At 40.0% G+C, this 25902-nt stretch overlaps 1 protein-coding gene across 3 annotated transcripts; it reads left to right on the top strand.

Moving 5' to 3' along the window:
• The first annotated feature begins 1040 nt into the window (after nucleotides 1-1040).
• Nucleotides 1041-8518, top strand: Pramef8l2 (PRAME family member 8 like 2). Of its 3 annotated transcripts, XM_087584517.1 has the most exons (4): nucleotides 1041-1058; nucleotides 5760-6049; nucleotides 6506-7096; nucleotides 7951-8518. In XM_087584517.1, the coding sequence occupies exons 2-4, from the start codon at nucleotides 5763-5765 to the stop codon at nucleotides 8516-8518; spliced, it is 1446 nt and encodes a 481-aa protein (XP_087440643.1). In that variant the 5' UTR covers nucleotides 1041-1058; nucleotides 5760-5762. The 3 variants fall into 3 exon arrangements, with proteins under 3 accessions (XP_087440643.1, XP_087440642.1, XP_087440644.1); XM_087584516.1 differs by lacking the exon at nucleotides 1041-1058 and having other exon boundaries at nucleotides 5763-6049; XM_087584518.1 differs by lacking the exons at nucleotides 1041-1058; nucleotides 6506-7096 and having other exon boundaries at nucleotides 5763-6049.
• Nucleotides 8519-25902: the final 17384 nt, after the last annotated feature.

Below are 25902 nucleotides of genomic sequence, written 5' to 3'. Positions count from 1 at the left end.
TTCTTCATTCATCTTATCTAGTTTGATGACTGTATATGTATGGGCCACATGTGAGGCAGGCTCTGAATGGGTGTTCCTTCTGCTTCTGTTCTAAACTTTGCCTCCTTATCCCCTCCCAAGTGTATTCCAGTTCCCCTTTTAAGGAAGAAGTGACACATATGAATTTTGAAAATAAAAAAAAAGGGGTTGGGGATTTAGCTTAGTGGTAGAGCGCTTGCCTAGCAAACACAAGGCCCTGGGTTTGGTCCCCAGCTCCGAAAAAAAGAAAAAGAGAAAAAAAAAAAAACGAATTTTGGTCATCCTCCTCGAGTTTCATGTATTCGGTGCATCTAGGGTAATTTGAGCATTTTTGCTAATATCCACTTATCAATGAGTGCATCCCATGTGTGTTTTCCTGTGATTGAGTTACCTTACTCAGGATGACATTTTCCAGTTCCATTCATTTGCCTATGAATTTCACAAAGTCATTATTTTTGATAGCTGAGTAGTATTCCATTGTATAGATGTACCACATTTTTCTGTATCCATTCCTCTGTTGAAGGGCATCTGGGTTCTTTCCAGCTTCTGGCTATTATAAATAAGGCTGCTATGAACATAGTGAAGCATGTGTCTTTGCTATTTTTTGGAGCACCTTTTGGTTATAAGCCCAAGAGAGGTATAGCTGGGTCCTCAAGTAGTGCAATGTTCAATTTTATGAGGAACCTCCAGACTGATTTCCAGAATGGTAGTACCAGTCTGTAATCCCACCAACAAAGAAGGAGTGTTCCTCTCTCTCCACATCCTCGCCAGCATTTGCTGTCACTGGAGGTTTTATCTTAGTCATTCTGACTGGTGCGTGGTGGAATCTCAGGGTTGTTTTGATTAGCATTTCCCTTATGACTAAAGATGTTGAACATTTCTTTAGGTCCTTCTCACCCATTCGACATTCCTCATCTGTGAATTCTTTGTTTAGCTCTGAACCCATTTTATTAGGATTACTTGTTTCTAGGTAGTCTAAATTTATGAGTTATTTGTATATTTTGTATATAAGCCCTCTATTAGTTGTAGGGTTGATAAAGGTCTTTTCCCAACCTGTTGATTGCTGTTTTGTCCTAACTACAGTGTCCTTTGCCTTACAGAAGCTTTGTAGTTTCATGAGATCCCACTTTTCAATTCTTGATCTTAGAGCATAAGCCATTGGTGTTTTTTTCAGGACATTTTTTCTCCAGTGATCATGTGTTCGAGATTCTTCCACACTCTTTCTTCTATTAGTTTGAGTGTATCTGGTTTGATATGGATGTACTTGATCTATTTGGACTTAAACTCTGTATAGTGTGATAAGAATGGTTCGATCTACATTATTCTACATGCTGACTTCCAGTTGAACCAGCACCATTTGCTGAAAGGCTAGCTTTTTTTCCAGTTGATTGTTTTGGCCACTTTGCCAAAAAAAAAAATCAATGACCATAGATAGCTGTGTGGGTTCATTTTTGGGTCTTCAATTCTATTCCACTGCTCTCTCTGCCTGTCTCTGTACCAATACCACACAGCTTTTTATCATTATTGCTCTGTATTACTACTTGAGTTCAGGGATAGTGATTTCCCCCTGAAGTCCTTTTATTGTTGAGGATAGTTTTAGCTATCCTGGTTTTTTTTTTCTTATTCCAGATGAATGTGCAAATTGTTTTGTCTAACTCTATGAAGAATTGGTTTGGAATTTTGATGGTGATTCCATGGAATCTGTAGATTGCTTTTGGTAAAATGGACATTTTAACTGTATTAATCTTGCCAATTCATGAGCATAAGAGATCTTTCCATTGTCTGAGTTCTTCTTCAATTTCTTTTTCAGAGGCTTGAAAATCTTACAGATCTTTCACTTGCTTGGTTAAAGTTACACCAAGGTATTTTATATTATTTGGGACTATTATGAAGGGTGTCATTTCCCTAATTTCTTTCTTGGCTGGTTTCTCTTTTGTGTAGAGGAAGGCTACTGATTTATTTGAGTTAATTTTATACTCAGCCACTTTGCTGAAGGTGTTTATCAGGTTTAGCAGTGCTCTGGTGGAACTTTTGGGATCACTTAAATACACTGTCATATCATCTGCAATTAGTGGTATTTTCATTTCTTCCTTTCCGATCTGTATTCCTTTGATCTCCTTTTGTTGTAGGACTGCTCTGGCTAGAACTTTGAGACTATATAAAATAAGTAGGGAGAGAGTGGGCAGCATTGTCTAGTCCCTGATTTCAGTTGGATTGCTTCAAATTTCTCTCCATTTAGTCTAATGTTAGCTACTGGTTTGCTGTATATGGCTTTTACTATGTTTAGGTATGGGCCTTGAATTCCTGATCTTTCCAGGACTTACCATGAAGAGGTGTTGAATTTTGTCAAATGCTTCCTCAGCATCTAATGAAATGATCATGTGGTTTTTATCTTTCAGTTTGTTTATATAGTGGATTATGTTGATGGTTGTCCATATATTAAACCATCCCTGCATACCTGGGATGAAGCCTACTTGATCATGATCGATGATTAGTTTGATGTGCTCTTGGATTCGGTTTGCTAGAATATTTTTTTTAATCTTTATTAACTTGAGTATTTCTTGTTTACATTTCGATTGTTATTCCCTTTCCCGGGTTCCGGGCCAACATCCCCCTAACCCCTCGTGCTCCCCTTCTCCATGGGTGTTCCCCTCCCCATACCCCCCCATTACCGCCCTCCGGCCAACAATCATGTTCACTGGGGGGTTCAGTCTTGGCAGGACCAAGGCCTTCCCCTTCCACTGGTGCTCTTACTAGGCTATTCATTGCTACCCATGAGGTTGGAGCCCAGGGTCAGTCCATGTATAGCCTTTGGGTAGTGGCCTAGTCCCTGGAAGCTCTGCTTGCTTGGCATTGTTGTTCATATGGGGTCTTGAGCCCGTACAAGCTCTACCAGTCCTTTCTCTGATTCCTTCAACGGGGTCCCATTGTCAGTTCAGTGGTTTGGTTTGCTAGAATTTTATTGAGTATTTTCCATCGATCTTCATAAGGGAAATTGGTCTGAAGTTCTTTCTTTGTTGGGTCTTTGTGTGATTTGCGTATAAGAGTAATTGTGACTTCATAGAAGGAATTCGGTAGCGCTCCGTCTGTTTCAATGTTGTGGAATAATTTGGATAGTATTGGTATGAGTTCTTCTGTGAAGGTCTGATAGAATTCTGCACTGAACCCATTTGAACTTGGGCTCTTTTTGGTTGGGAGACTTATAATGACTGCTTCTATTTCTTTAGGAGTTATGGGGTTGTTTAAATGGTTTATGTGTTCCTGATTTAACTATGGTACCTGTTATCTGTCTAGGAAATTGTCCATTTCCTCCAGATTTTCAAGTTTTGTTGAATATAGGCTTTTGTTGTAGGATCTGATGATTTTTTGAATTTCCTCTGGCTCTGTTATGTCTCCCTTTTCATTTCTGATTTTGCCAATTTGGACATACTCTCTGTGTCCCCTGGTTAGTCTGGCTAAGGGTTTATCTATTTCATTTTTTCCTCAAAGAACCAGCTTTTGGTTCTGTTGATTCTTTGTATAGTCCTTTTTGTTTCTACTTGGTTGATTTCAGCTCTTAGTTTGATTATATCCTGCCCTCTTCTCCTCCTGTGTGTATTTGCTTCTTTTTGTTCTAGAACTTTTAGGTGTGCTCTCAAGCTGTTCATATATGCTCTCTCCTGTTTCTTTCTGCAGGCATTCAGAGCTGATGATTTCTGTGGAATCTTCTGCTCCTGAGGTTCTCTCTTCTACGTCTTGTATTGTTTTGGTTATGCTTGTATCTGCGGCTCCTTGTCTCTCTCTCTCTCTCTCTCTCTCTCTCTCTCTCTCTCTCTCTCTCTCTCTCTCTCTCTCTTTTTCGGTTTTCTATATCCAGGGTTGTCTCCCTTGGTGCTTTCTTTTTTGCTTCTATTTCCATTTTTAATTCCTTCACCTGTTTATGTTTCCCTGTAATTCTTTCAGGAATTTTTGTGTTCCCTCTCTAAGGGTTTCTACTTGTTTGTGTTTTCCTGCATTTCTCTAAAAATGTTTCTATATCTTTCTTGATGTCCTCCATCATCATGATCAAATGTTATTTTAAATGTAGATCTTGCTTTTCTGCTGTGTTTGGATATTCAGTGTTTGCTTTGGTGGGAGAATTAGATTCCGATGATGCCATGTAGTCTTGGTTTTTGTTGCTTGGGTTCCTGGGCTTGTCTCTCACCATGAGGCTGTCTCTGGTGCTACCTTGTTCTGCTATTTCTGACAGTAGCTAGAACATTCCTATAGGCCTGTGTGTCAGGAGTGCTGTAGACCTGTTTTCCTGTTTTCTTTCAGTCAGTTTTAGGAACAGAGTGTTCTCCTTTCAGGCATGTAGTCGTTCCTGTCTACTGGCTCTCAGCTGTTCCTGTGGGTGTGTGTCCTGAGTCCACCAGGCAGTTTACTTGAAGCAGAAAAGTTGGTCTTACCTCTGGTCTGGTGCCTGAAATCGCTCCTTGGGTCTCAGTTTCAGCTCTCCTTGAGGGCAGCAACCAGAACGGCCTGCCCCACCTTTCCTGGGTTCCTGTGCACAGGTGGCTCAGATGGCACTAGGTGTTTTCCCGTTGAGTCAGAAACATGGACATAGAGTAGTCTCCTCTGGTTTCCCAGGCGTGTCTGCCCTTCTGAAAGTCTAGCTCTCCCTCCCATGGGATTTGGGTGCAAGGTGTTGTTTGAACAGGTCCCTTCAGATCTGGGCACAGTCTGGACTGCCGGGCTCCTGCAGCTTGAGTGCCCTTATCTTCCTGTTTCCAGAGGCTCTATACTGTTGTCTCTTGGTCCAGGGATGTGGACAAAGGTGGGCAGTACTGGCAGTCTCTCAGGCCCTGCAGTCACAGGATTGCCCACATTTCTGGGCGATCTGCTGTCTCTCCCATGGGGTTGGTAGCAGGGAGCTCTGGGCTGTGATCAGCGAGGATCGGGTGCTAGCTAGAAATTGGAAGTGTCCTGTCCCAGAGTAATTTTGCCTTACTGTGTCCTGAGTCCACCAAGCAGGTCAATTGGAGTAAAAAAGTTGGTCTTACCTCTGGTCTTGGGTCTGAAGTATTTCCTCAGGACTGGGTTTCAGCTCTCTTTGAGGTCAGCAACCTGAAGGCCTGCCCTGCATTCTCCCCTGTCCCTGTGCAAAGGGGGCCCAGATGGTGCTAGGTGTTTTCCTCTAGAGTCAGAAATGTGGACAGAGAGTAGTCTCTTCTGTTTTTCCAGGTAAATCTGCCCCTCTGAAGTTCTAGCTCTCCCTCCCACAGGATTTGAGTACAGGGAGCTGTTTGACTGAGTCCCCTCAGATCCCGGTGCATTTTGGACTGCAGGGCTCCTGAAACTTGAGCACCCATGTCTTCCTGTTCCCAGATGCCCTATACAGCTTCCTCTTGGGCCTGACATGTGGGCAAAGGTGGGCAGTACTCTAGGTCTCTCCTGCCCTGAAGTCTCAGGAATGCCCATACGTCTGGGCAATCAATTCTCTCTCCATTCTTACTTTTTTTAAAATGGAAGTGTCACACTTAAAATCTTTTGAACAGAAAATTATATACCCATTTGATGGATCGAATATCTCCCACATTGCCAGTGTGAGAGTCTTTCTTTACATGACCAATTTAGAATGAAGAGGAAAAATGATGTTTCTACCCTTGCCAGAGCAGTAGCTTCATCATTGCTGTGATTGTGAGGAAGTTTTATAAACTTTTTCTTGAAAGTGCATTCTTTTCTGACTCCTTCCCCAGGAGCTTTCTGACTGAGGACCTTAGAAGATGAGTGGCCATACCCCACCCACACTTGAGAAGCTGGCAAGGCAGACTCTGCTAAGAAATGAGGCCATGGCCATATCCTGTCTTGGGGAGCTGCCTACTATACTCTTCCCAGCACTGTTCAAGGAGGCATTTGAGGGCAGACACATCAACCTCATAAAGGAAATGGTGGCAGCTTGGCCTTTTCCCTGTCTACCTGTGGGGGCATTGATGAAGACACCTAATGGGGAAACCATGAAGGCTCTGCTAGATGGAGTAGACATGCGACTGACAAGAAAGTTTCACCCAAAGTAAGGAATAACTATGTACTGTATAAGACAGCACATGAACTACACAGTAGAGATTGTCAAGGTGGTTGGCTTGGTTATACATGGATCAGAAATTTTTGATCTCATCATCATGCAGGGATACATGGTTCTTGAAAGCAATTTACTTGTACTAAGCATAGTTGAATATGGATTATAGTTGAATATAGACTTGAGTAAATATAGCCTCACAGTAGAATGAGCCTATACTTAGCATTCCCACAACCACTAATAATGTGACTAATTAAAAATAGGTTTACCTTAGTGAAATAAAAATAGTCAAGTGAACAGAAGTCTGGGAAAGGATCTGGAGCATGCCTGAGTCTAGTTTGGATATCAGGTACTTAAACAGAATACCTCTCAATAGGAGAGAGATGAGTTTAGATATATGTATTAAAAGCTGATTCAGAGTCTCATGAGGTTCATATGTTTCACCAACAGGAGGACAAAACTACAGGTCCTCGATCTGAGAAATGAGCACCATAACTTCTGGAATATATGGACTGGAGCAGAGGACAGCAGCCATTCAGCAGAGAACCTGGAGGAAAAGCAAGTAGCGAAGGTCTTTCCCAGATATGCACTGAGGCGGCAACGTGTGAAAGTCATAGTTGAACTGTCCATCTTTTCTTGTCTTGAGGAGCAACAAGCATGCTTCTTAAAGTGGGCCCAGGAGAGAAAGGGCTCCCTACATTTCTGCTGTACAAAGATGACGATCTGGGATCTGCCAGTCCATGTTATCAGAGAGATCTTGAAAGTTTTTGATCCACAGCATATCACAGAATTTGAACTGCATAATGAGTGGACACTTTTAGAGCTGGCACATTTTGCTCCCTACTTTGGACAGATGAGACATCTCCGCAAAGTCTCCCTGGCACCCCTGAAGATAATCTCCTCTAATCGCAATGAAACAGGAGACAGAGAAGCCACATGTATCAAGAAGTTTATTTCTCAGTTCTCCAAGTTCAATTGTCTCCAGCATCTCAGTATGTTTTACTGCCATTTTCTTAGAGATCACATGAATCAAGTCCTCAGGTAAGTAAGAATGAACAGCTAGTTCAGCTCCCAAAGCAAATCTGTCTCTCTTATCTTAAGGATTAGTGGTGTATGATGTCAGCAGTCACTAGGAACAAACATTCAGAGACACATAAGACTCAGGATTTATGTCCTATTTTTATGTATACTGAGTGACACCCGGTTAATTTTACAAGTGAAATCAGTGTTTCAAATGAGCACTCATTTTTTTTCCTGGATCTGGTGACCGAACCCAGGGCCTTGCGCTTCCTAGGCAAGCGCTCTCCCACTGATCTAAATCTCCAACCCAAATGAGCACTCATTAATTAGAGAATTGACCTGGAGTTAAGATAGATAATAAGAGTGGGATGGAATTCTACCAGGATTCATACCCAGGAGTTGGGGGACTCAATAGCATAGGGTGAACCTGAGCTAAATGCTTAAATTTGAGAGTACAACCTTCTATCTTCCCTCAATTCCCTTGGATAAAACATTGAGAGCCCAAGTAGCACTGAGTGCTTGGGACAGGGTTTAGAGCTTGGCCTGCAAATGAGAGCAAGGATGAATTCAGAAAGATCCAGATTCAGTGAGCACACAGCAAACATTTATCGAGATGCTTTTCTTGGGATGGATGTTCTTCTGTGTGCTTTCTGGACTCATGAGCTGAACCGCTTTTCAGTTTGAGAGTGAAGTCAGTACATGAACTGTGGAGTGGGCATGACTGATCAATTTCCAATAGGAAGCACCATAAATGATGTCCTTGACCATTTAGTCAAACTCACCATGGGGCAACTGGTTCCCTCTACCACTCTGTACATTCCAGCCAAATATCTACAACACCATTAGCCAGAACTGATCCCCTGTTCTATCCCTAGGTACCTGATGACGCCTTTGGAGACCCTCTCAGTTACTTGCTACATAATTTCACAGAACGACTTGGATTCCTTCTCCTGCTCTCAGAGCCTCTTTCACTTAAAACATCTGGAATTGATAGGAGTGCTCTTATATGGTTTGGATGTGATGCCCCTTAGAGGTCTCCTAGAGAAAGTGGCAGACACTCTTGAGACTCTGAATTTGCAGTGGTGTGGGATGAAGGACCCTCAGCTTTATGCCCTCCTACCTGCCCTCAGAAATTGCTCTCAGCTCACCACAGTCAAGTTCTACAGCAACAAGTTCTCCATGCCCATTCTGAAGGACCTGTTGCAGCACACAGCCAACTGGAGCCAGGTGAATGTGGAACAATACCCTGCCCCTCTGGAGTGCTATGATGACTCATCTCAAGTTTCTGTAGCAAGATTTTCCCAACTTTGTCGTGAGCTCACGGATACACACAGGGCAATAAGGCAGCCCAAGAACATCTCGTTTGCTACAGAAATCTGTTATACATGTGGTAAGCGTTGTGTCTATCATAATGGGCCCAGGCTTTGTTGTTGCTGGCAGTAAATTGTGAAGTAGAACTTCTGTATTTCAGTAAAAAACAGGCTTATGTTGAATGGGTTCAGAATGGAAAGACACTGGTATTGCATGAGTGAAGCTAATGTCAGGGTGAAATTGCCATGTACAAAATAAAAGTTTTCTTGATACTTCTTTTCCTTGTCCTTTTCCTCGGCTACATTTACAACCCTCTTGTTTCACTGCTCAGTTAAGTGCAGTAAACATTTAAACTAAAGTAAGCAACATAGACATAGCTCCAATGAAGTAGGATTAAATGGATCATGGAAGATGAAAATACAGTACATTCAGACCACAAGGCACCTTGCACCCCTCAGAGATGCCTAAATGGAAGAAGACAACCCAGGACAAAGGAAACAGGCTTTCCACTCTGACTTTCTACTCTTGATCTTTTTGTCATGCCTCCATGAGACTACTACCGGGAACCTATGCACACTCTATGCTACAGCCACATGACTGTAGAGCATTATTCCTATGGACTCTCAAACTATATGTAGCACCCAAAGTGTATGTAAGGTGTCCAATAATATGCAGGTCCCTCTACTATATAAAGCATTTTCTTTACAAAAGAATTTTATTCTAAATCTTGAGTTGTAAAAAAAAGTTCTCCCTCAGACTATTCATTATAACTCCTTACTGGAGAGTGAACTATCAATAAAATAATTTATTATACATTGTATTTATTAAACACATAGATCATAGGTTCTCTGTTTAAATATCATTGTTATTGTCTACAATGAATAATGGATCTAAATTTAATTACTCAACAAATGCTCTGTGGAGAGAAGCCAAAATAAACACATTGATGCCAGGAATATCACATTTCATACTCTTGGAAAGATTAATAAGGTTATCAGCTAAGTTGGGACCCATCTGGACATTTATGCTGCCCTAAGGTGCACAAGAAGACAAAAGAACAAAAAAGAACAAGAAACCTCTCTCAGGCTCCTTCTTTCTCTCTTCGCCTACAACCTGTCTTTTTGTCTGTATGTCCAGATACCTGGCCTTATTCCTTGGGACCAGTGAACTCACCTAACATTTGTCCACAGTAAACACGCTTTCATATTCTTAAAACAAATGACCTATAGTTTGAGAGAAATTGCTCACAGGCTTAGAGCACATGCTACTGTTGCAGAGGATCAAAGTTTGATTTCTGAGCTTATAATCAGGTGACTCTCAAATGGAACTCAGTCTTCATGTAATAAAACCTGCTTTTCTGGCTTTTGTGAATCCTCACTTTCTCATGACCAAACTTATATAATTCACATTCAGATATACACGTAGCTGAAAAAGTCTTGAAATTAGAAAATTCCATCAATTTCACAAAGAAGTAAAACAATGGTCCAATTAATTATAACAGGTGTGTTGATCGGTAGCAGTTGTGTGGCTCTGTGAAGAGAGCATGTGGAGATTCAGGTGTGTCCACTGAGCTGAATTGGCCAGCAATAGCATAGTTTTCTTTGGTCTCTAGGCTTGGAGGTCTTGCACCAAGGGAGAGTGAAAGGAAATGAGGAGTTTGTCAAGGTACAACATTTATTTCTTTATGAATTTTCTGTATATTTGTGTTCTATTTATCTGTATGCTTTCATGAGGAGAAAAGGTATCAGAGTGCTAAGATGGTTGTGATGTGGCAGATGGTTGTCTACCATTGAACTTAGGTTGTCTGAAAGGAGAGCCAGGAGTCTTAATTAGTGAGCCATCATCCTTCCAGGTCCATGTTTGACAATGTAAAAAGCACTCATGGATACATAATCACAAGAAACCTGGTGTCTGTTTTTCATAAAAACATACCAGTTTGGCATTATCTTTAATTTGTTATACTTCAGATGGTTTGTGCACATGTGTATATTTATGGCTTGCATGATTGTTTATTTTTTAGGTAATCACTAAGTAGATCTGCCAAAAGAATACCAATGTCCTGAGTCATTCCAAGAAATGTCTAAATGTGCTTCACTTAATAGAGTGTTTGTCTATCCATTCACTGAGTCTATGAACACCATTAACTAGGGTGTAACAATACATAACAGTTACCTCAGCACCCTACAGGTTGAGGTTTCAGAGCAGAATTCAATATCATTCTATCTACTTATCTGAATACCTAATATAACCTTCGAGAAACTTCTTGACAGGCAGCTAGAATCCCTTAACACTTTCTTTCGGGTCTCTCTTGACTTCACCTTATCCCTGATCTGAAATGGAATAAAAGATGTGCAACATAAATAAATAAAGATCAAAATAATAAAAATCTCAAAGGATTTTTATAGTATAAACTTTAAGGATATATTGATAAGGAAGGAGAAAGAAAAATGTACAGAGGGAAGGAGATAAGAACTTAAAATAAATATAACCTTACCTATTTATGTCTGTCGGGAAGTATGTGACTTAAACATTCATTGTATAATTTACATATACTGTCTGTTCTAAGTTCATACTAACTGTAGCCACCCATCTTAACAACAATCCTCACAACTTTTCTTTCTTTTTTCAATCTTTATTAACTTGAGTATTTCTTATTTACATTTTTCACATAATTTACATTTATTGAGTTTATATCTATGCTACATTATCTCAGATGCTATGTATACACAATATTATATATGGAGCATACATTAATTGCCAACTTATTTAAGCTGGCATGGATTTTATTAACACATATTCTTTTTTATTTTTATTTATTTATTTATTTTTCATTTTTTTATCTTTTAACTTGAGTGTTTTTTAATTTACATTTGATTGTTATTCCCTTTCCCAGTTTCTGAGCCAACATCCCCCTAACCCCTCCACATCCCCTTCTATATGGGTGTTCCTCTCCCTATGCTCCCCCCATTACTGCCCTCCCCCCAACAATCACGTTCACTGGGGGTTCAGTCTTGGCAGGACCAAGGTCTTCCCCTTCCACTGGTGCTCTTACTAGGCTATTCATTGCTACCTATGAGGTTGGAGCCCAGGGTCAGTCGATGTGTAGTCTTTGGGTAGTGGCTTAGTCCCTGGAAGCTCTGGTTGCTTGGCATTGTTGTTCATATGGGGTGTCGAGCCCATTCAAGCTCTTCCAGTCCTTTCTCTGATTCCTTCAATGGGGGTCCCGTTCTCAGTTCAGTGGTTTACTGCAGGCATTTGCCTATGTATTTTCTGTATTCTGGGTGTGTCTCTCAGGAGAGATCTATGTCCAGTTCCTGTTGGCCTGCACTTCTTTGCTTCGTCCATCTTGTCTAATTGGGTGGCTGTATAAGTATGGGCCACATGTGGGGCAGGCTCTGAATGGGTGTTCCTTCTGCCTCTGTTTTAAACTATGCCTCCCTATTCCCTGCCAAGGGTATTCTTGTTCCACTTTTAAAGAATGAGTAAAGCATTCGCATATTGGTCATCCTTCTTGAGTTTCATGTGTTCTGTGCATCTAGGGTAATTAAAACATTTGAGCTAATAGCTACTTATCAATGAGTACATACCACGTGTGTTTTTCTGTGATTGGGTTACCTTACTCAGGACGATATTTTCCAATTCCATCCATTTGCCTATGAATTTCATAAAGTCATTGTTTTTGACAGCTGAGTAATATTCCATTGTGTAGATGTACCATATTTTCTGTATCCATTCCTCTGTTGAAGGGCATCTGGGTTGTTTCCAGCTCTGGCTATTATAAATAAGGCTGCGATGAACATAGTGGAGCACATTTCTTTTTTATATATTGGGGACTCTTTTGGGTATATGCCCAAGAGTGGTATAGCTGGGTCCTCAGGTAGTTCGATGTCCAATTTTCTGCGGAACCTCCAGACTGATTTCCAGAATTGTTGTACCAGTCTGCAATCCAACCAACAATGGAGGAGTGTTCCTCTTTCTCCACATTCTTGCCAGCAGTTGCTGTCACCTGAGTTTTTGATCTTAGCCATTCTCACTGGTGTGAGGTGAAATCTCAGGGTTGTTTTGATTTGCATTTCCCTTATGACTAAAGATGTTGAACATTTCTTTAGGTGTTTCTCAGCCAATCAGCATTCCTCAGCTGGGAATTCTTTGTTTAGGTTCGAACCCCATTTTTTAATAGGGTTATTTTTCTCTGTGCAGTCTATCTTCTTGTGTTCTTTGTATATTGTGGATATAAGCCCCCTATCTGTTGTAGGACTGGTAAAGAGATTTTGTCTCCTATCTTTTGTATTCTGTTGATGATGCTTGCATCTATGACTCCTGATCTCTTTCCATTGTTTTCTATCTCCAGGGTTGTCTCCTTTTGTGATTTCTTTATTCTTTATATTTCCATTTTTATATCCTTGATTGTTTTGTTCAATTTATTCACCTGTTTGGTTGTGTTCCTGTAATTCTTTATGGGCTTTTTGTGTTTCCTCTTTAAGGGCTTCTACCCATTTATCTGTGTTCTTCTATATTTCTTTAAGGAGTTATTTATGTCCTTCTTGAAGTCTTCTATCATCATCATGAAGTATGATTTTTAAATTCAAATCTTGCTTTTCCCCTGTGTTAGTGTATCCAGTATTTGCTTTGGTAGGAGAATTGGGTTTTGATGATGCCAAATAGCCTTGGTTTCTGTTGCTTAGGTTCTTGGACTTCCCCCTGCCTTCTGGTTACCTTTGGTATTATTTAGTCTTGTTCTCTCTGACTGGATCTTGTCCCTCCCGTGGGTCTGTGAGTCTCGGTTCTTAGGAATAAGAGCACTCTTTGGAGTCCAGCTCCCTACAGACAGGATTTGGGTATGGCAGGCTGTAGAACATCTTAAGCTCCTGGGTACAGATGGAGAGAGGAAGTATCCTATCCCAGGCTGCTCTGCAGTTCTTGTACCCCATGTGCTCCTGGAGGGTTCTTCTTTGGACAGTTATTGGAGCGAAAGTGGGGTCTCATCTGTGGGCTTAGGAGTGAGAGCACTCCTGGGAGACTAGTTCTCTCCAGGCAGGATTTGGATCCAGAGGGCTGTGGGACAGCCTGAGCTCTGAGCACAGATGGAGTCCAGATGTGGCAAACACACTGTTTAATCCCAACACTTGTGAGGCAGGTCTCTGAGTTCATGGCCATCCTGGTCTATAGAGAGAGTTCCAGGATAGTTAGAACTATACAAAGAAATCCTGTCTCAAACAAACAAACAAACAAACAAACAAACCCCCAAACCCCAAAATGAAACAAAACAAACAAACAAAAAGCCAAGGCAAGCAAAACAAAACAACCAGAAAACACTACCCAAATGAAAAAACAAAACAAAACAAAACAACAAACACCCCAAAAATAAAAGAAAGAAAGAAAAGGAAAGAGAAGGATAGAAAGTATTCAGTAAGTACTGGAGCTCTGAGCAAAGCCAGATATGTTTTCTTCTAATCAGTGTTTTCTAAGACATATTGGACTCACAAAGAATGGCAGGATCATTTAACCACTCCTCTTCTTACCTCTTAGTTCTTGGTCTCTTGTGGCCTCCTGCTTGGGATATAATAAGGTATTTATGATGTGTCATCAGGGCACATACGTTTTAGTTAAGGTCCTATTGCCATGATAAAACATGACCAAAGAAACTTGGTGAGGAAGGAGCTTATTTGGCTTACACTTCTATTTTGATGTTTATCACTGAAGGAAGTCAGAACAGGAACCCAGAGGCAGGGGCTAATGCAGAAGCCACAGAGGGAATGTGCTTACTGGCTAGCTCTCCATGGTTTGCTCATTCTTCTTTCATATAGAACCCAGGACCACTAATGCAGGATTGGCACCACCTACAGTGAGATTGACCCTCTCCCATCAATCACTAATTAAGAAAATACTTTACAGCCAGATCTTATGGAGGCATTTTCTCAACTGAGGCTCTTTCCTTTTAGAAAACTATAGCTTGTGTCAATTTGACATAAGACTAAATTCACAGATCAAGAAGAAGGAAGACCTGTAAATATGTCTTATAATGGCCCAGATAATCTAGTGCAGTGGGTCAGAAAATGTGAGCTGGGAAATCCTGGGGCTCCTGAAGACCTTCACAAGGTACTCACTAAGTGAAAACTATTTTCAGAACAATGATGAGATCCCATTTGCTTTTTGTTGTTGTTGTTGCTGTTGTTGATATTTTTCATTCACTGGTCAACACACAGTGAAGTCTCCCAGGGGCTGAATGACCTATGACACCTCAGCAAATTGAGCACAGAAGCCTACATGAGAATGCAGCTGTCCTTGGCTGAGTCAGACATTAAAGACAATTGCAGAAATGTGGGATAATGCCGCTCCACTAACCAACCTTCTTTTGGTTTTGGAAACTAAGATATTATCCATTAAAATGATATTTGTGTTAATAAGCTTGATGTTTTTATAATATATGAATATGCGATCCTCAGCTTAGAAGGGGTTACATCCTGGCAAACCCATAACAAGTTGAGGTTATAGTAAACAAAAGATAACCTTCATACATCTAACCTACCATGCTTGTTGCTTAGCAAAGCGCTGCTCTGGAGAACATTGGTTTTTTAGCCTGTGACTGCATGAGGAAGCAGAAGCTGACACTCATTGCCAACACTCATCTTGTCAGTATCATGCTTCATATTGCTACCCTTAGAAAAGATTAAATGGCAAATGAATGTGTCTTTTCCAACATCATAAAGTTGAAAAGTTATAAGATTAAGACCTTATGCATATTTTTTAAATTTTTTATCTTTTAATATAAACATACTAAATATACCTAGATTTGGGATCTATAAAGAAAAGTTCTTGAGAAAGGCATTATAATTTGTAATAATCTAATGTGTTTCTAAAAGCAGAAGCTATGAAAATTGATCATAGTATTTATGTGACTGTCACTACAAAACCACACGTAGGGAAAGAAAATTAAACAAGGAGTGCTTTTCAATGAGTGTTCAGTGTATACAGCAATGATTTGAGTATTCTGAACTACCTAGGGGCTCACCGATAAGATACATAGTATAGATAAATGTTGATAGGATGAGAGATTGATGGATAGGTAGGTAGATAGATAGATGATGGATACATGAGAGATGATAGATAGAAATGGATTGATAGATGATAGATAGATAGATAGACAGACAGACGGATGATAGATACATAGATATTTAATAGATATCATAAAACAACAATTCACATGATTATTAAAGCTGAGAGTTTCCAGTATCTGCCATCTGCAAGATAACAAGTGTTGTACTTTAAAGGCTATGAGCTATAGAAGTAATGGCATAAATGCCAGACCAAGATTGAAGGCCAAGAACCAAGAGTACTAGAAGAAATTTGAGTTTTCACCTTAGGAACTCTTATTTTCTTCCACCTCTGCCCTGTTTGGGTCCTTGGACAGAATGATGCCTATACACTTGGGAGAGGGTTGTCTACTCCACCTTAACTCATCAACTTAAATGCTTGTTTCTTCCAGGAACACTCTTACAAACACACCCAAAAAATATTAATCAAAAGCCTGGGCATTCTCTGGTCCAGTTAAGGGGATACATAAAATTAAACATCACAGATGGTGTGAGTATCCTCTCTAACCTGTGGGCAAAGAGAACATAGATGTTTTAGAATAAAATCCTGTTTTAAATTGAAACACAGATGGTCTTTAAATTGCAATTTACAACTTTTTCAACTTTACTATGATGTAAAAGCATACCAAATGCAACCATTTGCTTTGTACTTTCAGTAAATCAGTCAATAAATTATAAAACAGCTAACACTTTACCACAAAATAGTGTTCATGTTGGATGATTTGCCCAATGCAAGCTGTTCACGTTCTAAGCAGATTTAAGGATGACTAAGCTAAATGAAGATGTTCTGTGGGTTAGATGAGGCCAATGCACTTTCAGTGTATAATACTTTCAAGTCAAAATAGGTTTGTGAAGTTACAGTCTCATAAGGCAAAGGATATCTGTATTTGTAATTTATAATTTTCTCCCTTATATAAAAAAATTCTAATTTGTAGAAAAGTGTTAATGGTTATAATGGATAATTATTCCAGCCCTCAAATTTGATGAAATAAAAACACATCCACTGAGATGTTAATTGTTAGGAAAAAAAAGATGCCAGTTTGCTCTATTTGTACCATATTTGTATGTAATCTACCTATTGTAGAGGCATGGAACAAATACAACAACAAAATCCGTTACCTTCTTAATAAAACAAACAAACAAGTTTAAAAAAAAAGAAGAAGGAAGACCAAAATGTGGATGGTTTATTCCTTCTGAGAAGGGAGAACAAAATACACACAGGAGGAAAAGAGTGGAGTAGGGACTGAAGGAAAGGTCATCCAGAGACTGCCCCACCTGGGGATCCATCCCATATACAACCACCAAACCCAGTCACTATTTCTAATGCCAAGAAGTTCATGCTGACAGGAGCCTGATATGAATGTTTCCTGAGAGACTCTGCCAGGGCCTGGCTGATACAGAGTAAGATGCTTGCAGCTAACCATTGGACTGAACAAGGGGACGCCAATGGAGGAGTTAGAGAAAGGACTGAAGGAGCTGAAGGGGTTTGTGATACCATAGGAAGAACAATAATATCAACCAACCAGACCCCACCAGAACTCCTAGGGACTAAACCACCAACCAATGAGTACTCATGGAGGGAACCATGACTCCTGCCACATATGTAGCAGAGGATGGCGTTGTCCATCATCAATAGGAGGAAAAGCCCTTGGTCCTGTGAAGGCTCATTTCCCCAGTATAGGGAAATGCCAGGGTGTTGAGGTGGGTGTGGGTAGGTGGGAGTGGGAGCATCCTCATAGAAGTAGGAGGAAGGGTGAGGGGGTATGGGAGATGGGGGAAAGGGGATGGCATTTGAAGTGCAAGTATATAAAATATCCAAGAAAAATAAAAAAGGATTATTCTGTACATATCCATCAAAGATATTGTGTACTAATATCCTTTCTTTCCTCTTACAACTCATTACAATGTTTTCCTCCAGTTTTTCATAAGGAAATGTTCTCCTTCTGTATGTTAGTCTTCCCAACCCCTACAGGCAACCAAGGATTGTCTTAAAAAAATAAACATGACTTGTTTTCTTAGTTTCTTTTAAAAATTGCTGTCATTGTTTAGAGAATGTTACCACAAATATTTAATTATAACTGAAAATTATTTGTTAAAAAACGACCAACCATAACAACAACATAAAACATCCATTCTGGGGATGTGTTAAACATTCAAGATGTTGTGTTAACACTCTTGTTTTTGAAGTCTGCACTGAAACTCTGAAAGCCACCAGCTCTACATGATGTGCCACATACCCATTAGTCTTATAGTGAGTCATAGACATGACATAAAATTCTATAAGTAAATCTCTATATCTCTTGCTAGGTCTCCTGGTCTGAAAAATTTCAGAGCTTCTCCCAGCAGGCAGCTGACAAGACAGTAGGCCACTGGACACTGCCCAGGCATTGTCAGTGTCCCACCAGGCTCCAGTCATTGGTAATACCTATGTCTATTGGTAGAGCTCACCTTCTTATGATAGGTCAGGGAATAAATGGCATTTGTTACAAGTCATCTAGGTAAATTCCTGTACCAAGGTGAGAGGTCCTAACTCCTTCCTGGACAGTGATAATTCATCTGTCTTCAGAATGGAATAGAAATCTGTAGCAATAAACTTCACTTTTGTCTTTCAGAGGATAACAATGAATCCCCTGTCTTGAGTTTGGTATATATATCATATCTCCAAATTTCCATAAGATCCTGAGGACAAGACAACCCCACAACAGGAATGTACAAGTATACTTGTGTTTGGAGACCATACAACATACCTATGCCCATGGCTTCTTATACATGGGGTGCTGATCTGTGCAGTTGGGAGCATCTTCTGTGAGGTCAGAGTTCTAGCAGGTTCTAGTTTAAAATCATAAGTGCCTTGTCTCACTGAACCATGATACCCTAGACATTCCTGGGTGAGTGACCACTGAGCCTTTTGTGTGCAATAAGGAAAAGAATGGCATGTTATTATGTTCACCCTGTCAAAAGGCTGTGTTGCTACCTTTACCCGCAAACTGGTCCCCTAATAGGCTGTAGATGTGACTAAGTGCTAAAATGTACCTAAAAGACTTTAGATCTGTGGTACAATTTTGATTGTCGCTCTCCAAAATGAGGAATAGTTGGGGAAGAATTAGTGTGGAGGAAACCATAGAGTCAATAGAGTCATGTTTAGGGAATTCCACACAGAAGCTCTGTCGTCACTCAGCAGCCTCAGTGATCCATAACTGGTAGAAAAGTCACAGCCTGGAAATTTATAATGACAAGTCTGTGTCCAAAGGATAAAAAGTGTCTGTGGAAGATGTCACTTGTCTATTTGACCAGCCGAGGTCCAAAAAGCAGAACATCATTTTTTTGAAACTTAAAGGAAGATAATTTGGTATGTAAGATCTTCTCAAATCCACAGAAAATAGCTACTAACTGATTTTGCATTTTCTATCTGTTGTTCAGAGTAGTCATCCTAACCTGCATTTACTGCATCCTATGCGGGAGATCAGCATGTTAGCCAGCAGGTGGCATCAATTACACACAGTGCATAGCTGTATGGTCCCTGGATTAGTTGGACTGTGCTGAAATCCTTTAGCCATTGGAAATTCATTAGGAGGAAAACAAACAAAAATTGAGCTTTGACTACTTGAAGTCATGTGAATCCATAGAACTACATGTATGGGGATACAAGCATCTCAACTAGAGATCAGGTTGGGGGAATCTGTACTGAGGGTACTCCTGAACATGGAAAAAGAGCTTTAATAAACTCATATGTCTTCAAGATTGTTCAGCCTGCCTGGACTTCACAACAGTTTCCCTTTAACTGAAAATAGATCACCCCCTCCAATTTGATATTATGGTTTCTCCTCCCTTTACTTCTTCCAGTTCCTTCTAAACTCCCAACCATTCAGATTCACCCCTTTTTGTCACTCAGCAGAAAACAATTAGGCTTCAATGGGATAATAAGAAAGTAAAATAAAATAAAGTGAAAAGGAAACAAACACATCAGAATATGACAAGACAAACACAGAAGAAAAAAAGCCAAAGAAAAGGCATAAGAAACAGATCTAGAAGAGGACAACTTCTTGTTCTCATATTCAGGAATCCCATGAAAACACAAGACCGAAAACCAACCAGAATAATTACTCAAATGATTTGCAGTGTGTGTGTGTGTGTGTGTGTGTGTGTGTGTGTGTGTGTACGAATGCACACACATGTGCATGACAGAGAGAGAGAGAGAGAGAGAGAGAGAGAGAGAGAGAGAGAGAGAGAGAGAGAAACTAGAAAAATTAAGTAAAAATAAAAAGGATAAAAGTTTTAAAAAGAGGGAGAAAAGAAAAAAAAAGCCCTGGCAAAATATTATGAGACAAGGAACCACCAAAGACGCTGTGGAGTTCTTTTTGTTTTGATGTCTACTACTGGGCATGAGGACTACCCTTTACAGTTGTTCGTTTCTCCAGGGAGACTCTATAATAGGGAACTAAATTTCCTTCTGTAAGTGATCACCTATTGGAGATATCTTTTCCATTAGGAATAGAGGCTTGTGTTCACTTCTTTTTGGAGCTCTAGGACTCCATCTCATACATACCATCATAGGCCATGTGCATAGTGCCTCTGTCTCTGAATTCTTAAGTACACTAGTCCTATTTTCTTTAGAGAGCCTCATTGTCTTGCTGTCCACTATCCCCTCTGGTTCCAACATTCTTTTTTTGTCCCCCATCTTTATTAACTTGAGTATTTCTTACTTACATTTCGATTGTTATTCCCCTTCCCGGTTTCCAGGCCAACATTCCCCTAGCCCCTCCCCATCCCCTTCTATATGGTCCTCCCCTCCTTATCCTCCCCCCATTACCACTCTTCCCCTAAGAATCACGTTCACTGAGGGTTCAGTCTTGTCAGGAGAAAGGGCTTCCCCTTCTACTGGTGCTCTTATTCAAGGCTATTCAATGCTACCTATGAGGTTGGAGCCCAGGGTCAGTCCATGTGTAGTCTTTGGGGAGTGGCTTAGTCCCTGGAAGCTCTGGTTGGTTGACATTGTTGTTGATATGGGGTCTCGAGCCCCTTCAAGCTCTTTCAGTCCTTTCTAAGATTCCTTCAACCGGGGTCCCATTCTCAGTTCAGTGATTTGCTTCTGGCACTCGCCTATGTATTTGCCGTATTCTGGCTGTGTCTCTCAGGAGAGATCTACATCCGGTTCCTGTTGCCCTGCACTTCTTTGCTTCATCCATCTTATCTAGTTTGGTGGCTGTATATGTATGGGCCACATGTGAGGCAGGCTCTGAATGGGTGTTCCTTCTGCCTCTGTTCTATACTTTGCCTCCCTATTCCCTGCCAAGGGTATCCTTGTTCCCCTTTTAAAGAAGGAGTGAAGCATTCACATTTTGGTCATCCTTCTTGAGTTACATTTGTTCTGTGCATCTAGGGTAATTCAAGAATTTGGGCTAATAGCCACATATCAATGAATGCATACCACGTGTGTTTTTCTGATTGGGTTACCTCACTCAGGATGATATTTTCCAGTTCCATCCATTTGCCTATGTGTTTCATAAAGTCATTGTTTTTGCTAGCTGAGTAATATTCCATTGTGCAGATGTACCACATTTTCTGCATCCAATCTTCTGTTGAAGGGCATCTGGGTTCTCTCCAGTTTCTCGATATTATAATTAAGGCTGCTATGAACATAGTGAACCATGTGTCTTTGTTATATGTTGAGGCATCCTTTGAGTATATGACCAAGAGAGGTATAGCTGGGTCCTCAGGTAGTTCAGTGTGCAAATTTCTGGGGAACCTCCAGACTGATTTCCAGAATGGTTGTACCAGTCTGCAATCCCACCAACAATGGAGGAGTGTTCCTCTTTCTCCACACTCTCACCAGCATTTGCTGTCACCTGAGTTCTTGATCTTAGCAATTCTCACTGGCATGAGGTGAAATCTCAGGGTTGTTTTGATTTGCATTTCCCTTATGACTAAAGATGTTGAACATTTCTTTATGTCTTTCTCAGCCAATCAGCATTCCTCAGCTGTGAATTCTTTGTTTACCTCTGAACCCCATTTTTTTATCTTTATTAACTTGATTATTTCTTATTTACATTTCGATTGTTATTCCCCTTCAGGTTTCCGGGCCAACAGGCCCCTAACCACTCCATGTCCCCTTCTGTATGGGCTTTCCCTCCCCATCCCCCCATTACCACCCTCCCCCTAACAATCACATTCACTGCAAACTCAGTCCTGGCAAGGTCAAGGGCTTCCAGTTCCACTGGTGCTCATACTAGGCTGTTCATTGCTTTCTATGGGGTTGGAGCCCAGGGTCAGTCCATGTACAGTCTTTTTCAACCCCATTTTTAATAGGGTTATTCATCTCCCTGAGGTCTTACTTGTTGAGTTCTTTGTATATTTTGGATATAAGCCCTCTATCTGTTGTAGTATTGGTAGAGATCTTTTCCCAATCTGTTGGTTGCCGTTTTGTCCTAACAACAGTGTCCTTTGCCTTACAGAAACTTTGCAGTTTTATGAGATCCCATTTGTCAATTCTTGATTTTAGAGCATAGGCCATTGGTGTTTTGTTTAGGAAATTTTCTCCAGTGCCCATGTGTTCGAGATGCTTCCCCAGTTTTTCTTCTATTAGTATGAGTATATCTGGTTTGATGTGGAGGTCTTTGATCCACTTGGACTTAAGCTTTGTACAGGGAGATAAGCATGGCTTGATCTGCATTCTTCTACATGCTGACCTCCAGTTGAACCAGCACCATTTGCTGAAAGTGCTATCTTTTTGCCACTGGATGGTTTTGGTTCCTTTGTCAAAAATCAAGTGACCATAGGTGTGTAGGTTCATTTCTGGGTCTTCAATTCTATTCCACTGGTCTATCTGTCTGTCTCTGTACCAATACCATGCGGTTTTTATCACTATTGCTCTGTAATACTGCTTGAGTTCAGGGATAGTGATTTCCCCAGAATTCCTTTTATTGTTGAGGATATTTTTAGCTATCCTGGGTTTTTTGTTATTCCAGATGAATTTGCAAATTGTTCTGTCTAACTCTCTGAAGAATTGGTTTGGTGTTTTGATGGGGATTTCATTGAATCTGTATGTTGCTTTTTATAAAATGGCCATTTTTACTATGTTAATCCTGTCAGTCCATGATCTGGGAGATCTTTCCATTTTCTGAGGTCTTCTTCAATTTCTTACTTCAGAGGCTTGTAGTACTTATCGTACAGATCTTTTACTTGCTCGGTTAAAGTCACACAGAGGGATTTTATATTATTTGGGACTATTATGAAGGGTGTTGTTCCCCTAATTTCTTTCTCAGCTTGTTTCTCTTTTGTGTAGAGGAAGGGTACTGATTTATTTGAGTTAATTTTATACCCAGCCACTTTGCTGAAGGTGTTTATCAGCTTTAGTAGTTCTCTGGTGGAACTTTTGGGATTGCTTAAATATACTATCATATCATCTGACAATAGTGATATTTTGACTTTTTCTTTTCCAATCTGTATCCCCTTGATCTCCTTTTGTTGTCTGATTGCTCTTGAAGTTCAAGAATTATATTGATTAAGTAGGGAGAGAGAGGGCAGCCTTGTCTAGTCCCTGATATTAGTGGGATTGCTTCAAGGTTCTCTCCATTTAGTTTAATGTTAGCTACTGGTGTGATGTATATGGCTTTTACTATGTTTAGGTATGGGCCTTGTATTCCTATCCTTCCAAGGACTTTTATGATGAAGGGGTGTTGAATTTTGTCAAATGCTTTCTCAGCATCTAATGAAATGATCATGTGATTTTGATCCATCTGTTTTTTATATAATGGATTACATTGATTGTTTTCGATATATTAAACCATCCCTGCATGCCTGGGATGAAGCCTACTTGATCATGGTGGATGATTGTTTTGATGTGCTCTTGGATTCTGTTTGCCAGAATTTTATTGAGTATTTTTGTGTTGATATTCATAAGGGAAATTGGTCTGAAGTTCTCTTTCTTTGTTGGGTCTTTGTGTGGTTTAGGTATAAGAGTAATTGTGACTTCATAGAAGGAATTCGGTAGCACTCAATCTGTTTCAATTTTGTGGAATACTTTGGATAGTATTGGTATGAGGTCTTCTATGAAGGTCTGATAGAATTCTGCACTGAACCTATCTGAACCTGGGCTCGTTTTGGCTTGGAGACCTTTAATGACAGCTTCTATTTTGTTAGGAGTTATGGGTTGTTTAAATGGTTTATCTGTTCCTGATTTAACTTCAGTACCTGGTATCTGCCTAAGAAATTTTCCATTTCCTGCAGATTTTCAAGTTTTGTTGAATATAGGCTTTTGTAGCATGATCTGATGATTTTTTTAATTTCCTCTGGCTCCATTTTTATATCTCCCTTTTCGTTTCTGATTTTGTTAATTTGTATGCTCTCTGTTTCCTCTCATTAGTCTGGCTAAGGGTTTATCTATCTTGTTGATTTTCTCAAAGAACCAACTTTTGGTTCTGTTGATTCTTTGTGTTGTCCTTTTTCTTTCTCTTTTCTTGATTTCAGCTCTGAGTTTGATTATTTCCTGCCTTCTACTCCTCCTGTGTGTATTTGCTTCTTTTTGTTCTAGAGCTTTTAGGTGTGCTGTCAAGCTGCTGATATATGCTCTCTCCTGTTTCTTTCTGCAGGCACTCAGAGCTATGAATTTTCCTCTTAGCACAGCTTTCAGTGTGTCTCATAAATTTGGGTATGTTGTACCTTCATTTTCATCAAATTCTAAGAAGTCTTTAATTTCTTTCTTTATTTCTTCCTTGAAAAACTTATCATTGAGTAGAGCATTGTTCAGCTTCCACGTATATGTGGGCGTTCTTCCCTTATTATTATTGAAGACCAGCTTTAGCCTGTGGTGGTCTGATAGGACACATGGGATTATTTCAATCTTTCTGTATCTGTTGAGGCCTGTTTTATGACCAATTATATGGTCAATTTTGGAGAAAGTACCATGAGGTGGTGAGAAGAAGGTATATCCTTTTGTTTTAGGATAGAATATTCTATAAATATCTGCTAAGTCCATTTGGTTCATGACTTCTCTTAGTCTGACTTCTTAGTCTGTCTACGTCTCTGTTTAATTTCTGTTTCCACGATCTGTCCATTGGTGAGAGTGGGGTGTTGAAATCTCCTACTATTATTGTATGAGGTGCAATGTGTGCTTTGAGCTTTAGTAGGGTTTCTTTTATGTATGTGGCTTTGTATTTGGAGCATAGATATTTAGGATTGAGAGTTCATCCTGCGGATTTTTCCTTTGATGAATATGAAGTATCCTTCCTTATCTTTTTTGATGACTTTTAGTTGAAAATCGATTTTATTCGATATTAGAATGGCTACTCCAGCTTGCTTCTTCAGACCATTTGCTTGGAAAGTTTTTTCCAGCCATTCAGTCTGAGGTAGTGTTTGTCTTTGACTCTGAGGTATGTTTCCTGTAGGCAACAGAATGCAGGGTCTTCATTGCATATCCAGTTTGCTAATCTATGTCTTTTTATTGGGGAGTTGAGACCACTGATGTTGTGAGATATTAAGAAATTGTGATTATTACTTCCTGTTATATTCATATTTGGATGTGAGATAATGTTTGTGTGCTTTTCTTCTCTTTGTTTTGTTGCCAAGATGATTAGTTTCTTGCTTTTTCTATGGTGTAGCTTGCCTCCTTATGTTGGGCTTTACCATTTACTATCCTTTGTAGCACTGGCTTTGTACAAAGATATTGTGTAAATTTGGTTTAGTCGTGGAATATCTTGGTTTCTCCATCTATGTTCATTTAGAGTTTTGCTGGATACAGTAACCTGGGCTGGCATTTGTGTTCTCTTAGGGTCTGTATGACATCTGTCCAGGATCTTCTGGTTTTCATAGTCTCTGGTGAGAAGTCTGATGTGATTCTGATAGGTCTGCCTTTATATGTTACTTTACCTTTTTCCCTTACTGCTTTTAATATTCTTTCTTTGTTTTATGCATTTGGTGTTTTGACTATTATGTGACAGGAGGATTTTCTTTTTGGTCCAATCTATTTGGAGTTCTGCAGGCTTCTTGTATGGTTATGGGCATCTCTTTCTTTATGTTAGGGATGTTTTCCTCTATGATTTTGTTTACTGGTCCTTTGAGCTGGGGGTCTTCACTCTTTTCTATACCTATTATCCTTAGGTTTGATCTTCTCATTGGGTCCTGGATTTTCTGTATGTTTTGGACCTGTAGCTTTTTCCATTTTAGATTTTCTTTGACCATTGTTTCGGTGATTTCTATGGAATGTTATGTTGGTGGAATTCTCTGTTCTATCCCTTGTATTCTGTTGGTAATGCTTGTATCTACGGCTCCTTGACTCTTCCTTTGGTTTTCTATACCCAGGTTTGTTTCCCTTTGTGCTTTCTTTATTGCTTCTATTTCCATTTTTAATTCCTTCACCTATTTGATTGTGTTTTCTTGGAATTCTTTCAGGGATTTTTGTGATTCCTCTCTATAGGCTTCTACTTG

Source organism: Rattus norvegicus, chromosome 14, assembly GCF_021556685.1.
Source record: "Rattus norvegicus strain SHRSP/BbbUtx chromosome 14, alternate assembly SHRSP_T2T, whole genome shotgun sequence".
NCBI classification, from domain to species: Eukaryota; Metazoa; Chordata; class Mammalia; order Rodentia; family Muridae; genus Rattus; species Rattus norvegicus.
The sequence above is the reverse complement of the archived record's forward strand: the minus strand, read 5'-3'. Positions and strand labels throughout refer to the sequence as shown.

Excerpts from the sequence above, each read along its gene's own strand:
- Pramef8l2 (XM_087584517.1), top strand. The coding sequence starts at position 5,763 with ATGAGTGGCCATACCCCACCCACACTTGAGAAGCTGGCAAGGCAGACT. Across the intron at positions 6,050-6,505 it reads ACAAGAAAGTTTCACCCAAA|GAGGACAAAACTACAGGTCC; the intron begins GTAAGGAATAAC and ends TTTCACCAACAG. Across the intron at positions 7,097-7,950 it reads CACATGAATCAAGTCCTCAG|GTACCTGATGACGCCTTTGG; the intron begins GTAAGTAAGAAT and ends TTCTATCCCTAG.